The sequence below is a fragment of the Penaeus chinensis genome, chromosome 30 (genome assembly GCF_019202785.1).
Source record: "Penaeus chinensis breed Huanghai No. 1 chromosome 30, ASM1920278v2, whole genome shotgun sequence".
NCBI lineage: Eukaryota > Metazoa > Arthropoda > Malacostraca > Decapoda > Penaeidae > Penaeus > Penaeus chinensis.
Genome location: NC_061848.1, coordinates 9,463,958 through 9,478,957, shown reverse-complemented (window position 1 = coordinate 9,478,957; position 15,000 = coordinate 9,463,958). Strand labels below are relative to the sequence as shown.

The window sequence follows — 15,000 nt, the reverse complement described above, 5'->3', positions numbered from 1 at the left end:
AGAAAAAAATACATTAGAACTGTCTCAAGCAATGTCCACTCCCTCCCCACCTCTTCCCCTTCCTCCCTCCCTCGTTGCCCCCCTTCCCCTTCCTCGTCCCCCTCACCTTCCCCCTCATCTTCCTCTTCCTCTCCCCTTCCCCTCTCCTCCCTCCACCCATCCCCACCCCCTTCCTCTTGCCCCTCACCTTCTTCCCTACTCCCCTTCCTCCTTCCTCCTCATCTCGCCCCCGCCCTCCTCACCTTCTCTCCCCCCAACACTGCTTGTTATTGGCAGGGGTGACGCAACGGCAGCCATTATTATAGACAGTCTTATTCATCGCCGTCACACCATCGTCCTTGTCCCCAAAATTTATGTTTGTGAGGCGAACGCGACGTGTAAAAACTAAGCCACAATGGAGTGTCTCGAGCGCGCGGTCATATTGTGCTTCGTTATGAAGAAGAAGAAAGAAAGAAAGAAAAAAAAACAAGAATACATAATCATGAAAAGAGGACAAGAAAAAGAAGAAAAACGTATCTCTCATAATCGAAGGCACAAAGACACAGTGTAGCCGAACCGTGGCAGTTCTGGGAATCGGCGAGATGTGTGGGGAGGGGGAGGGGAGAGGGGGCGGACGCAGAGAGGGGAGGGGGATGGGGGACGGCGGTAGAGAGGGGAGGGGGGAGGGGGAGTGGGATGCAGGGCCGTGAACTGAATTCCGGCTTCTGCAAGATCTTCTGTTGCAAGCTTCCTTATGCCTTATCGTTATCTCACACGTACTTATAGATACGCAAAACATGTATACACACCAATCTCCCGTTTTCTCTGCAAGATAAGAGGATAGATATCAAAATAATAAGAGGCGAGATTTTTATCGTATGATTATGGAGGCTGAGATATTATTCGCAGAGGGATAAGCGGCGGGGGTCATGTTTAATGGTGATGCTCGTTAATGTTCACCGCAAAACACATCACTGTCATTTATATAAATAATTCATTTGGCTAAAAATAGTGGATAAAAAATGGTGAAGGAGGAGGCGTCTCAAGGCAATTTTTGTTATTGTTTTAGTTGTTTTTGTATGATTTTAGTTTGTTTTCTTTCTTTTTTTCTTATTTTTTCCTTGCAATGAACATGTAGTAAAATAATACGAATTCGTCAATACCTAAAAGCATTTTTGCAGTGAAAGAAATCTGTTTCCAAAACTTACGGCATCACGACTTCATCCTAACCCCCCCCCCCCCCTCTTCCCCTCTTCTCTCTCACTTTTTGTTAATTCCTATTCGCAGCGTGTCCGTCGCTCCCCCACCCCCTTCCCCCTCCCTTCTTCCTTCCCCCCCTCCCCCCCCCCCGCCGACCCACACAGCTTTCCTATGCCCATCTGTGTCGCAGGATTGGGGTAGGAAAGGAGGGGGTAGGGGGGCGGGGTATCCTCCTCCTGGATGGGTGACATTGATCCTGTTTGTTCAGTTGTTACGGTGAACAGTTCTCCCATTGAACGGCGGATTGGTGGGTGAAGGGACGCCACTGTTACGCTGTACTGTACTCAATATGTGTACATGTCGTGCCGGCCAATAGTACATGTCTGGTTGCCCTCTCCCCTCCCCCTGTCCTACCCCCCCACCCCACCCCACCCCACCCCTCCCCGGCGCTTGATCCCTCCTCCTCTTCTCTTCCATTTTCTTCATAATTCGATGGGGTCTCCCCCCCTCCCCCCTCCCCCTTCACTGTTCGTGTCTAGTTTCTTTTCTTTCTTTTTTATCTTGTTTTATAATTTTCTTCATTTCTCGTTTTAATGTTGTTGTTTTTTTCCTTTACGTTTTCTTGTATATGCTTTCTCTTAATTTCCCTTTTATTTTGCCTTTTTTTTTATTTTATTTTATTTTCTGCTCTTTTTTTTCCTTTCGTCTCTTTCGTATTTTCCTTTCTTCATTTTTTCATATCATTCATCTTCTGTGTCTGTGTCTTTCCTCTCTTTTTTTCTTTTCTTTTTTATTCTTCCTTTATCTTCCCCCTGTATTTTTTTCTTCTTTCTTCAATTCTTTATATGCATTTTCAGCTTTTTATTTTTCCCTTATAAACTTTTTCTAGACTTCTGTTGTTCCAGTTCTTACATTCGAATGTTTTTTTTTTTTTCTCATGTATCTTTATTTCCGTTTTTTTTTTTTTAATTATCCTGTCATTAGTTTGTCCTCTTTCTTTCATTACCTTTCATCATCTTCCCTCTCCTTCATTTCCGTTTTTGTTTTCTCTTTTCGTTTTTATTTTTCGTTACTCACCTCCTCTCTAGCCTAATTTTCTCCTTTCTCTCTCCATTTTTCTGCGCTACTCTTCATTCCTCGCTTTGCCCCTTCTCCCTGCCCCCCCGCCCGTGCTAGCTGGCGAGACATGCAGAGGGCGCCAGTAGGTGGGCGTGAAACAGCAGCTCGCGAGCATGTGGGCGTAACGAGCCATCATAATGTTGTCGGACAAGGAAGGCGGGAGTGTTGACAACAAGCAGTCCGCCATTGTTGTTGGCAAAGGCTACCAACAACTACACCGCTCGACCGTCATTTGCCCCGTGACAGCAACGAGCCAAGGATGTTGTCGTTGTAATATATACACATTTTTTTAAATATTGTTTTCTCTCTCTCTTTTTTGGAGGGAAGAGGCGATGGGTTGAAGATTGATCGTTTGTGTGTGTTGGTGCTCGAGCTGCAGGTGTCGGTGTTCATTAGGAGAGGAAGGGAGGGTTGGGGAGTGTTAAGGAAGCAAAACGTTCCTTTTGGGGGATTAAGGAGGGAGGGGAAAGAAGGAGAGAGAGAAAGAGAGAGAGAGAGAGAGAGAGAGAGAGAGAGAGAGAGAGAGAGAGAGAGAGAGAGAGAGAGAGAGAGAGAGAGAGAGAGAGAGAGAGAGAGAGAGAGAGATTCATCTTTATAAATCGAATGGTAATCTTTTGTAATAATGGCCATATTTTTTTTTTTTACCTTTTCTGTGATGGAAGAAGGAGTAAATAAATAATATCGTCCTTTATGCCCATCCATTTGCCTTTGTCCATATGCAAATAAAAAATATCCAGGTTTACCATACAGGATGCGAGTCTTATCCTTCCCCCCTTCCCTCCCCTCCGTAGATCGTCCTAGCCCCTTTCCCCTCCCCTTCTACAAGTCCCTAAACAGTCCCTCAGTCTAGGCCCCCCCCCCCCCCCCTTGCTCCCTCTTCGGGTAAAGAGCGGGTGTATTATGTGTGGTCGCGCCGCCTCGCCGTTTCATCGTGTTCCGCGTGACAGGACAGACTGGATGGGTCGGCTGCCCCCCCCCCCCCCCTCCAGCCCATCCTCCCTGTGTCCCGAGCCGACCGACAGCCCCGCAGGACATACTCGTCAAAGATCGGCATTATCATATCCAAACACAGATATCGGTAACAAAATGGCGGGCCCCGAGGGTGGCCAGAGACAGCCGCGACACTCCCCGTTGGCGGGAAAACGGCGGCTACAGATTCAATGGCTTTTCATCATCTCTTCAGCGCCGTGAAATTCCGCCATTGGTTCGGGTCGCCTGCTGCACAAGGTCTTGCATGAGAGTATCGACTGCCGACTACTGTGGATTCTTATAACATGGGGAAATGTTTTTTCTACTTAAAAAAGAACGTCGATTTCTGGGGGGGTTTTTCTTATCATTCGGTTCCATCCTTTTCTTTCCTTCTTTCTTTTTTTTGTCTCTCCTTTTGCCTCGTGTGTGGAGAGGGACCCCGCCGCCATTAGGGACAGCGGAGTGTCACTGTAGCGTCGTCCCCCTAATGCTTTCATCACTAATGGCATTATCCGGTTATTAAGGATGGATGTTCCCATGCACTTTTATCTCCTTTTTTCTGCCTCTTCAAACAGACGCCATCAATGGCAGGGGGGGGATTTGAAGTACCCGTGGGGGGGAGGAAAGGAGAGGGGGGGCAAGGGCAAGGGCCAATCGCGTCGAGCCGATGGAGGAACTGTAGCCAATCACATCAGTGTTTTCTCTTTTGATTGGAGCTCAAGTAAAGCTCGTTCTCCACGGAGGAATATTAAAAGAAGCTTCCCATCCTCCTGTGCTCTCTCCCCTACCCTCCCCTCTCCCCACCCATCTCCCCGTCTCTCCTACCCCCACCTCATCTCTCCTGCCCCCTGCCCTCCATTCCGCCCCTCTTAAGTACCCTCCCCGCCCCTCCTCCGCCGTTGCTACCCTCCGCCGCGCAGATGGTCATCGTTGCCACTATGGGACGATACCCAAGACGCACCAGGGCCGTCATGCCCGCCACCAGCCCTTCAGAATGAATGCGTCGGAGACACTTCATTTTCACCTTTTTTTTTCTCTCTATCTACCTATTTCTCTCTCTCTCTCTCTCTCTCTCTCTCTCTCTCTCTCTCTCTCTCTCTCTCTCTCTCTCTCTCTCTCTCTCTCTCTCTCTCTCTCTCTCTCTCTCTCTTCTCTCTCTCTTCTCTCTCTCTTCTCTCTCTCTTCTCTCTCTCTCTCTCTCTCTCTCTCTCTCTCTCTCTCTCTCTCTCTCTCTCTCTCTCTCTCTCTCTCTCTCTCTCTCTCTCTCTCTCTCTCTCTCTCTTTCCCTCTCCCTCTTCCCTTTCCCCCTTCCCCCTCCCCCCTTCCCTTTCCCCCTTCCCTTTCCCCCTTCTCCCCCTCTCCCCCCCCCCCCCTCTCTCTCCCTTTCTCTCTATTAATTCGAAATCACAACAAAAATCTTTCGAAATAAAAACTGGTGCGAGAGGTTCCGGAGCCGCAGCGAAACGCGACCCCGAGGAGACGCTGGCACCGGCCGTCGCGCCTCTCGTCTTCCGTGATGAAAACGAGACTTACTTCTTTTGTCTATTTTTGTATGTCATAACGTGGTTCATAACCTCCGGGGTGGGGGAGGGGGCGTCGCTGTCACTGGCCGTGGGGTTGTGGAGTTGTAGGGGGGTGGGGGGCGGCCCGTGACAACTTCTATGTATAGTTCGGCCGTGTGACCTGCGGGAGGAAGCTTTATGGACGCCGTTTGATGCTATCGCACGTCCATACGGCTCGCGGGGACGGCGGGGATGGCGCTCGCGGCCAATCGGGGAGCGCTCCTGATCAGCTTCTGGGCGGCGGGAGATCGGATCGGAGCCGGAGCTGCGACCATGCTTGTGTTTCCTGTTCCTGTGTGCGTGCGTGCTTATTTATTGATTGATTGGTTTATCTGTTTGTTGTATTCGTTTACTTATTCATTTATCAGAATTATCGCTGCATAAAGATAGGAACAAGTTGCAGAGAAAAAATCTAAGGTCGTCTACGCGTCTGGTCGAGTTATGAGCAACTATCAGAACTGTCTGGAATTTTTTTTTTCTTCTCCTTCATCATTTGCGGCGTGGGTTACCGGGCGAGAACCGCGATAAACATGCATATCCGTGCGACAGCTCGGTTTCGCGAGGAGATGGCGCTCTGAGACTCGGATCATTGCGTTGTTCCTTGTTTTTTTTTTTGTTCGGCGAGTCCCCTTTCCCGTGCATGGCGGATCATGCAAAACGGGCATGCGGGGAGGCAGTGCGGTAAGTGGCTTGATGGGAGAGAAGAATGGCGGCATGCGGTGGTGGCCGGGGCGTGCGGGTAGCGGGCAGCGGTCCAAGGCTCCATTGCCCTCTCCATCATCTCCGCCGCCCGCGTCACCCCCGCCTTCGCCGTCAGCCCGCCGGCCCCGCGCTCGTCTGTCATCTGGAGTGCCGCGTCGAAATAAAGGAAAGATGTACGATCACACGGAATTAGGTTTTCAATTATTTTCTATCTCCCTTTTTTTCTTCTTTTTCTTCGTTTTTCTCTTCTTTTTTTCTCTCTTCAGTTTTACCTTTTCACTCGTATTGCTCGATTCAGACGTGTTATTCCAAAACCTTTTTAACTGTATTATTTTTATCATTTGGATATAATTTCAATTACATTTTTTTTTTTCTTCGCCCTCTTCTTCACGCAGCTCCAAGATATTCGCACGATAAAGTTACGTCGGATAAAAGGAAGTAGTGACGTAATGGTGACGATAATACGCCGATGCATATTAGGCCTATCTCATATTCTCAATTCAGCGTTGCAAATCCTCGCTTTCCATCAGAACTGAAGCCTGTTTCGGGCGGACTGAAGAGTAGTTGTATTTCCAGATGGGTTGTTTGAAGTAAATGAAGTTTTCTTTTCTCGAAACTTTATTTTACTTGATTGGTTGACTGAGCTAGATTTTGTTTCCATTTATGTTTTACTTCGTGCAGTATCGCCAGTGATTTTGAGGCGAAAAACTGTGGGTTTACTAGTGAAGCAAAATCATGTCTTTTAGTATATATATCCTCAGTTATTTTGAAATTGTCTTCATTTGATATTTTAAAGAAATGTGGAGAGGCATTAGTGAAGGATGTTTCACTAAAATTGTATGATATGAGGAAATTAGAGAAACTAATTTCAAAAATAGTTACAATTGCTAAATTGTAACAGTCTGAAAATTCTGATGAATTTGCACTGAATCTAGACACACACACACACACGTGTGTGTGTGTGTGTGTGTGTGTGTGTGTGTGTGTGTGTGTGTATCTATCTATCTATATATATATATATATATATATATATATATATACATGTATGTATAGATAGATACATATATTTTTTCCTTTTTTAGATACGACGATACCTAGAGTCCGCAGGTACTAATCTGAGTTTTTTTCTTGCTTGCAGGTGAGACAGATGACTCGTACATCTGCCCCTACTGCCGGGCGGAACTGAGTTCCCGCGAGCAGCTAGAGGAGCACCGAGTGGCGTGCGGGCGTGATCCTCCCGTGCTGCCGGTGCCGGAGACGCCCCCCGGCCACCACGAGGGCGCACACCCCGACGAGCTGCGGCGGCACCAGGACGTGGCCAACAACAACCAGGCACACGCGCTCAAGGCCCGCACCGCCCACGAGACGACCCCCGAGTCGCGGGAGTCGTCCGTCGACCGCAACAATGGCTACGACAGCGACAGCAACCCGCTGGAAAGCGGCCCTCTGGCGCAGATCAGACAGATCCTAGCGCAGTCGAACACCGCCAGCGCGCCCGTGGGCCCCATTCACCAGCAGCTGGCGCAGTCCAACCTGGCCCTCGAGGCCATCCAGAACACCAGGATGGCGCTGACGCAGTTCGCGACGTCGGCGCTGAACTCGTCCCAGAACAACCCGCAGGCGATGCAGGAGTTCGCCATGTTGCAAGGGACGTTGTATACCTTGCAGCACCAGCAAATGATGCAGTTGCAGCTCATCCAGCAGCTGCAGGCACAGCTGTCTATCAAGAACAAGGAAGGGAGCCCGGGGCTACCGAACTTCCCCGAGGGAGAGTCGAAGGCGCCGAGCGAGAGTCAGGAGCAGAAGGCCCCCTCCCCGCCCACCACCTCCCCCCGCCCCCCGCCCCCGCCCACTTCGGAGAACAACAACCAGGAAGGCGTCAGCAGCTCCTTCCTCAGCTCCCTCATGGAGCGCTTCAAGGCTCCCCCCAGTAATGAGAGCAGCGGCGAGCGCCCCTCGCAAGGGTCCCCCATGGTGTCTGCCAGCACCAGCGGGCCCCCCATCGACCCCAGAGACCGCCCGATCTCGCCGCCCATGACGGCCTCCAGCATCGCGTCCTCCGTGATCCAGCACACGGAACCTCCGCCGTCCGACGAGCCCAACACGCTGGAGATGCTTCAGCGTACTGCCAACAACGTACTCAACAACGCCTCGCAAGGTCTCCTCACCAGCCGACTCATCGACGACCACAAGCCCCCCGACGGCAAGGACCCCTACTACAAGCATCGATGTCGCTACTGCGGCAAGGTCTTCGGCAGCGACTCGGCTCTCCAGATCCATATCAGATCCCACACTGGAGAGAGACCATTCAAGTGCAACGTTTGTGGAAACAGATTTACCACCAAGGGCAACCTGAAGGTGCACTTCCAGCGTCACGCACAGAGGTTCCCCCACGTGAAGATGAACCCACATCCAGTCCCGGAACACCTAGACAAGTTCCACCCGCCCCTGCTAGCGCAGCTTGGAGAGCTGAAGGACTACCCCTCTCCTCCCACCGGGCCTCCGAACCCCTTCCCATCCATGTCGGGCGGCCCTGCCCTACCTCCGTACCGGCTGCCGGGCCCGCCCCCATCCCTCGACCTCCACAGACCCTTTAACCTCCTCAACCTCGCCAGACAGCCGCGCGACGACGAACCCGAGAACCTCAGCGTGTCGGAGACCCGGTCGTCACCCGAGGCTCTGCGGCGAGATTTCGGCATGGACAGAGGCGATTCTAGCATGGACGTGGACGACTCCTCTCGGCACTCCAGCAGATTCGACTCGAAACTGGAGAAGGGCGAGAGCGACCCCGTGGACATGGTCAGCATGGCCGGAATAGGACTCAATGAAAACAGCTCCGACAGAGAGAAAAGATTCGAGGCAAAGCCTTTCGAAGAGGAAAAAACTTTCGGCAGCAATCCATTAAAGGACGAGAAGTATGAAGAAGCGAAGAGATTCGGAGAAGAGAACAGATTTCTAGAAAAAAGGTTCGAAGAGGAGAAGAGGTTCGATGAGGAGAAGAGGTTTGAGGAGGAAAAGAGGTTTGAGGAGGAGAAAAGGTTCGAGGAGGAGAAGCGGTTTGACGAAGAGAAGAGGTTCACTGAAGAAGAGAGGTTTGAGGAAGACAAGAGGTTTGAGGAAGAGAAGAGGTTTGAGGAGGAGAAGCGTTTCGAAGAAGAGAAGAGATTTGAAGAAGATAAGGCGTTCGAAGACAGAAGGTTCGACGACGAAAGCAGGATGATGGAGAGCGAGAACAAGTTCGACAGCGAAAGGAAGTTCAAGAGCGAGCGGGAGCCGTCCGAGGACCGTTTCCTGAACTCGCAGGAGATGCGCGATTTGTCGGACAGGAAGAGCTCAGACAGTGACATGAGTGCCAAACCACACCCCTTGGACATCCGCGTCCGCACCGAGAAGGAGCTGAAGGACGCCGCCGACGGGAACAGTGCCAAAGAGGACCAGGACATGGACAGCAGCGACTCCCGTCCTCTCAGCACGGACCAGCCAACCGACCTCAGGATGAGACCAGACTTTCGTCCACTCGGGCTGCCGACTATTCCATTCTCAGGCCCTAGGCTTCCCCTGAACTTCCCCTTTCTTCCCGGCCTTCCTACCTCATTTCCCGGGCCCATGGGCCCCCCGAGCATCCCCCCAGGCGTCGACCCAGCCAAAGATCCACATATCTACACAAACCTCCTCCCCAAGCCCGGGAGCTCCGATAACTCGTGGGAGGCGCTGATCGAGATCCAGAAGACGAGCGAAACGATGAAACTGGAGCAGCTCGTCAACAACATCGAGAACAAGCTGACGGATCCGAACCAGTGCATCATCTGCCACCGCGTCCTCTCGTGCAAGTCGGCGCTGCAGATGCACTACCGCACGCACACTGGAGAAAGACCTTTCAAATGCAAAATCTGCGGGCGCGCCTTCACCACGAAGGGTAACCTCAAGACTCACATGGGCGTCCACCGCGCCAAGCCGCCCATGAGAATGCTGCACCAGTGCCCGGTGTGCCACAAGAAGTACACCAACGCCCTGGTGCTTCAGCAGCATATCCGGCAGCACACGGGAGAGCCCACCGATCTGACTCCCGAGCAGATCGCCGCCGCGGAGGTCAGGGACTACCCGCACCTGCACACGCCGACGTCGCTCCCGCAGATGCTGTCCCAAGGATTCCCTCTGCCGCCGCCGCCCCTGCAAGGCTTCCCTCCCCTGCCCCTGCACCTCAGGTACCAGTTGTCCCCCGAGGCCCTCAGGCACCGGGAGATCATGGAGAGCGAAGATCGGGGCAACGAGGAGGAGAAGTACCTTCGTCCCTTCAGCAACTCCTCCAGGTCGTCCTCGACGGGCAGCGCCGAGCAGCGCACCGCCGAGGACCTGACGGTGAGGGCTCGCGAGGACAACTACAACGGCATGACCTCCCCCCGCGCCTCCGTCTCGCCGACGCCGTCGGATTACTCTGACCTTGGCGAGAGGTCGCATGACGCTCCTGCTGACAGTCAGGTGTCGCCGCCCGACCATAATATCAGCGGCTCCGTCAGCCCCGCCGTCAGCACAGGAAGTCAGGACGGAGGAGTACCTCTGCCCTTGGACTTGGCACAGCGTTCTCACCCGCATCTGTTCTCGCCCTTCGGACTGTTCCCGCCGCCCCTCACGACGGGCCCCCTGACACCCGGCACCCACTCCATGCCCGGCCTCAACCCGCTCTACATGCCCAGCATGCCAGGTGGGTTCATTTTCCCGTGGTAGACTGTCCCTGCCCCAAAGAAATTAATACAGATTTAAGGATAATACTATATGATTTGGCTTAGTTATTCCTGCTTCGTGGATGTGATATGCCATGCTTACCATAGTCATTATAGATTTACAGTTTCCCTATCCGGCGTTTCTAAAAAAACAATATAATGAATATTGTGCAGGCCGCGGCAACACCACGTGTCAGATTTGCTTCAAAACCTTCGCTTGTCAATCGGCGCTTGAGATCCACATCCGATCCCACACGAAGGAGCGGCCCTTCAAATGCAGCATCTGCGACCGGGGCTTCTCAACTAAGGTGCGACCCTTTCTTAGTTCTTGCCGCGAAAATAACTGAATAAATTATTTTGTCTGTATATTGTATATAGATCATGTTAAGATGAAATGTCATCTCAGATTCCATAACCCAGATATGTGTGTGTATATATAATGCATGTGAAATATTTGTCACGAGTTGCCATGCTGACTAAGGTCTTCCCCCCAGGGGAATATGAAGCAGCACATGTTGACCCACAAGATCCGCGATGGGTGTCGCGACCAGCCCCTAGACCCCAACAAGAGCAACGGCCCCGGGACCCCGGGCCTGGACACGTCGGCGTCCCCGTCGCTCATCTCGCCCCTCACGTCCTCCGTCGTCTCCCCGCTCCCGTCGTCGCTCGCCTCGCCTCTCCCTTCCTCGCTCGCATCGCCTCTTCCCTCTTCGCTCGCCTCGCCCCTTCCAATCTCACTGGCCTCGCCCCTTCCAATCTCACTGGCCTCGCCTCTTCCCCCCACGCTCGCCTCCCCTCACCCGTCGTCTCTCGCCTCCCCTCTCCCGGCGTCGCTCGCCTCCCCACTCCCCGCGTCTCTCACGTCTCCTCTCTCCGCCTCCCACGCCTCCCCACTTCCCTCTTCCCTCACCTCTCCCCTCCCCGCCTCGCTAACCTCGCCCCTGCCTGCCTCTCTCCCCTCTTCGCTACCCCCGTCGTTCCCCCCCGCAGCCGTGGCCGCAGCCCTCCTGCAGCAGGCGCGGGAGGAGGAGAAGCTGGACGCGAGAGTGAAGCGAGAGCGAGAGGGCGAGAACGTGCTCCCGGTACCTAAGCGACCGTCAGGTGAGTCACGTGACTTGTTTCGCCTGTGTGCAATTACTGCAGACAAGTGGTGATCAAAGATAAAGGACGGCATAAAGTTTAACAAATAAATACCTAAAAGATTAAATATCAATGAGATATTCCCAAATTTCATCCGAGCGCCACCCCACCTAACCCCCCCCCCTCCCCCCAGGCCCCGGTGGAGAGGGCGAGCTCCTCGAGTCGGGCAGCCCGATGGAGGGGGAGCAGCAGCAGGGATGCGACCCTGCCCCCTGCCCCTCGCCCGCCCCTGAGGTCATGCCCTTGCCGAGGACGTGATCCATGCCAACCCTCTGTGTAAGTCTCCAGTAAAGCTACCCAGGTACATACAAGAATACAGAACTCTGTTTTTGTGGTATTCTTAGTATTACTTTGTAGCATATGTATTTTTCATGAAATATTTCGTACAGACTGGTTAGATTTTTTCAGTGATTATTTTGTTTATAATTAATATATATTTCTTGAATTATATATTTTGTGTATATAGTGTATATGTATATGACTTATACATAGCCGTGAGAGGATACTGACGATGGTCTTATACAAATGCCTTTGCTTGACCATGCAAGATTTTATTGATATCCTTTAGGACTCCAAAAATCCTCCTGATCCTAATGCCTCCCCTCCTCTTCCAGAACAGAGGAATTGTGCCCGGAGTGATCCGCCTGCCTCCGACATGGCCGCCGTGGTTCTACAAGTAACTAAGTTACTCATCGCTTACCCACAAGTTACCCGAATCCCCGCCCTCTCCAAAACGTGCCCGGCCCCCTCCCCGCCCGCGCCCCCCTCCGCTCCGAACGCGGCGGGCGATCGCGGCCCCGGGGTCTAGAGCTTAAAGCTTTGCCGTTTTAGTGGTCCAGGAGAGGCCGCTCTGGTGAGGACCATCAGACCTTGGATATGTGGCTTTGAAAAAGTTTCTTTATGGTGACGAGTGATGGTGAATGACGATTGCAGAGATGAAAACCAGTGAAAATAATAATGATGATGATGATAATTTACGAAATAAATGAAGGATGAATAAAGAATTACATTTAATCACCCTCCAATACAAATAAATAAACTGATGAAAATATATATATACATATTATCACCAATGATAAATGTTGCAAGAGCAGATCCAGCGAGAAGTGATATCCCCGTGTCGACATCAAGCCTCCATGTACAAAAATAGTGCGAGACACGAAATCTATAATGTTAAAGGATTTAGGGGGAAAAAGGAAACAAAGGAAATGCCTTTCTGTTCTGGGACAATTTCCTTAATGGGAGGAAAAAAGGATGGTCATAGGATACCGAAGGATATATGTCAAAAAGAGAGAAAAATCGAATTGACGGAATGAATTGTAATTTGTAAGTTGGTTTTTGTTAATAGGCATCAAAGGTGTTGTGTATAGAACGATATTCTTCTTTTATATGTAAAGATCTCATTTTCATGCTCTTACGAACTCATCATTTTAACTATAATTGTTAATTTATCTTCGCGCTATGACTCCTTTTTTTACTTCATTCTTGAGTTTTTAAATGTGTCCATTCAATGTGAATCAAGGTGAAAGAAAAGAAAGAAAGAAAAATAAACAATGGATTTGTCTTTTCTAAATATCCGAGCACATAAGCCCAGTAAAATGCTTGTGACATTTTGTACCAACCACTTGTACATCCACCGTAGTTCCTCGCCAATCTAGTCTTTGCGGTCCCCGGCGGTCAGTGGGGGTGACACTGGGCCCTCACCCTTGCCCACACAGGAAAAGAAAGAAGGAGAGAAAGAGATAGAAAGAAAGAAAAAGAAAACAGAAAGATAAAGCGAGAGAGAGGAGTGATTATCTATAGGGAACAAATATGCACCTCAAACTTTTACTCATTACCTCATTCACCCCATGAGTTCGGATCCGAGAATGCGACTGGGCGTGAGGGCGGGAGGGAAACCCAGGTTAGGGCGCCTCACTTACCGCTCGGGACTGTTCTGGGTATAAAAATGTCACAAATGTTTGCAAACAGTGCATTATAGCGCAGGTCGACGCCTCCCCCTGGCACCAGTACTCCTCGGGGCCGTCGATTCCTTTTATATATATATATATAAATACATATACATATACTAGTAACGCTGATCACTGCAGGAGAGCCTAGAGAGTGATAGCCTAGATTATATCGAACGAGATTTTTTTTGTCATTAAACTGTAAATTCATATCTACTTAGGAATCTCTTTGCTTTGTGATGTACTGCAATATAATGGGAATGGGCATTTAGGCAAACCAAGTTGTTCTCTGTGATAATATAGTCAAAGGATTTAAACTGGGCTAGATTTCCGTTATTATTTAAAAAAATAAATAAATCAAGAGTCTATATGGTAATCGGTTTGGTGTTAATGACGATATGAGAACCGACCAGATGGGGCTCAATGACAAGGCGCTCGGCAGCCACCCCGCCTAGGACTTGGACTGTTCATCGCGACAGCTGAGAGACGACCAGTGGACGCAGGACGACTACAGCAGTGCAGGGGACGTCCGCAGGTGTAACATCGCCGGCGAGTCCTCTGCCGAATCGACGCCACCAGGAGGGAGGCGCCACCAGCGTGCATGGCAGCACTGCCAGGGCGCCATCTAGCAGACTAAGCACGCCAGAAGAACCGTGCTTCATGTGTAGCAGCATCGAGGCACCGCCGCGGTGCTTGGCGATAAGCAACAGGACCAGACTTTGCCAGATATCCTCAAGGTCGTGATGTAAATGCACGTTATTGTATGCTGGACTGTTTCTTCCTCTTTGGAAACCCTCCTTTTGGATATGTGTGTATTTGGAAGTATTCAAATATCGTATATCACAGCATAGCTTATGGAATCAGGTTTGCCTCGTAACATATCTCGGACGAGGGCGTCAGGAGCTTGATATGTGTATTCTGCGGCGTCGTCGCTCTTGGCACCCTTGGCCATCCCCCCTCGTGAAGGGCGAGGGGGCCCCTGTCCCAGCCTGCCTCCGTCGGGCCCTTCGTGACGCACTAACGACACACCAGCAGCCGGTGAGGACACTCTCCCATCGCGGGGAGAGGTCAAGTGTCCCAACCTGACTCGTGTGGGCCCTCTAGGACACCAACCACAGGACACAAAGTCTGAAAAATGAGAAAATGGAAGAATCTCAAAACACAAAACACTGGTTCAAAGCTCCAACAGTGACAGCGAGCACGAGAGCGGTGGTGCGAGGGCGGCGACAGATGTCAACGAGAAGGACGAAACGCCATTGGCTTCGCGACGACAACTTGCATCCTCCTCAACACCCATGCCACAGTCCTACACTTATACAGTCTCTTCTCACGCCCACCCTCAAGTCCTTCGCACACTCACAGCACCACCATCCAGCCCCCTCCCCAACCCATCCCTCCACACACCCACGCCCACAATCTCCCACCCACTACGCCCACAGCAACATCAGCAGAAGGTCTCAACATACCTCAGTGGCTTGGACTCGCGCAGCCACAGCATCGGTTGAGGCGTCCCGCTTCTCACCCTCGCAAAGAAAGAAAAAAATTCAAAAAGAATATTTAAAACAAGAGAGTGTTTCAGTCCTGTTTTTTGTACGGTTTTAATGGATTTTAGATCATTAGTTTTCTCGGCTTTTTCTATGAGGTAAAATGTATGTAGTG

At 51.1% G+C, this 15,000-nt stretch overlaps 1 protein-coding gene across 5 annotated transcripts in view; it reads left to right on the top strand.

Moving 5' to 3' along the window:
• The window catches only part of LOC125041178 (homeotic protein spalt-major-like), a 531,535-nt gene that overhangs the window by 515,556 nt on the left and 979 nt on the right, over window positions 1–15,000 (top strand). For 3 of the 5 annotated variants that reach the window (XM_047636001.1, XM_047636006.1, XM_047636004.1), the window contains exons 2-6: window positions 6,670–10,233; window positions 10,427–10,560; window positions 10,747–11,353; window positions 11,526–11,668; window positions 12,007–15,000. The exon at window positions 12,007–15,000 is cut by the window's right edge and continues 979 nt beyond it. In XM_047636001.1, coding sequence (XP_047491957.1) covers window positions 6,670–10,233; window positions 10,427–10,560; window positions 10,747–11,353; window positions 11,526–11,650 — 4,430 coding nt within the window. In that variant the 3' untranslated portion in view covers window positions 11,651–11,668; window positions 12,007–15,000. Of the gene's footprint in view, window positions 1–6,669; window positions 10,234–10,426; window positions 10,561–10,746; window positions 11,354–11,525; window positions 11,694–12,006 lie in introns of all 5 variants that reach the window. The other 2 variants (XM_047636003.1, XM_047636002.1) reach the window with 2 other exon arrangements.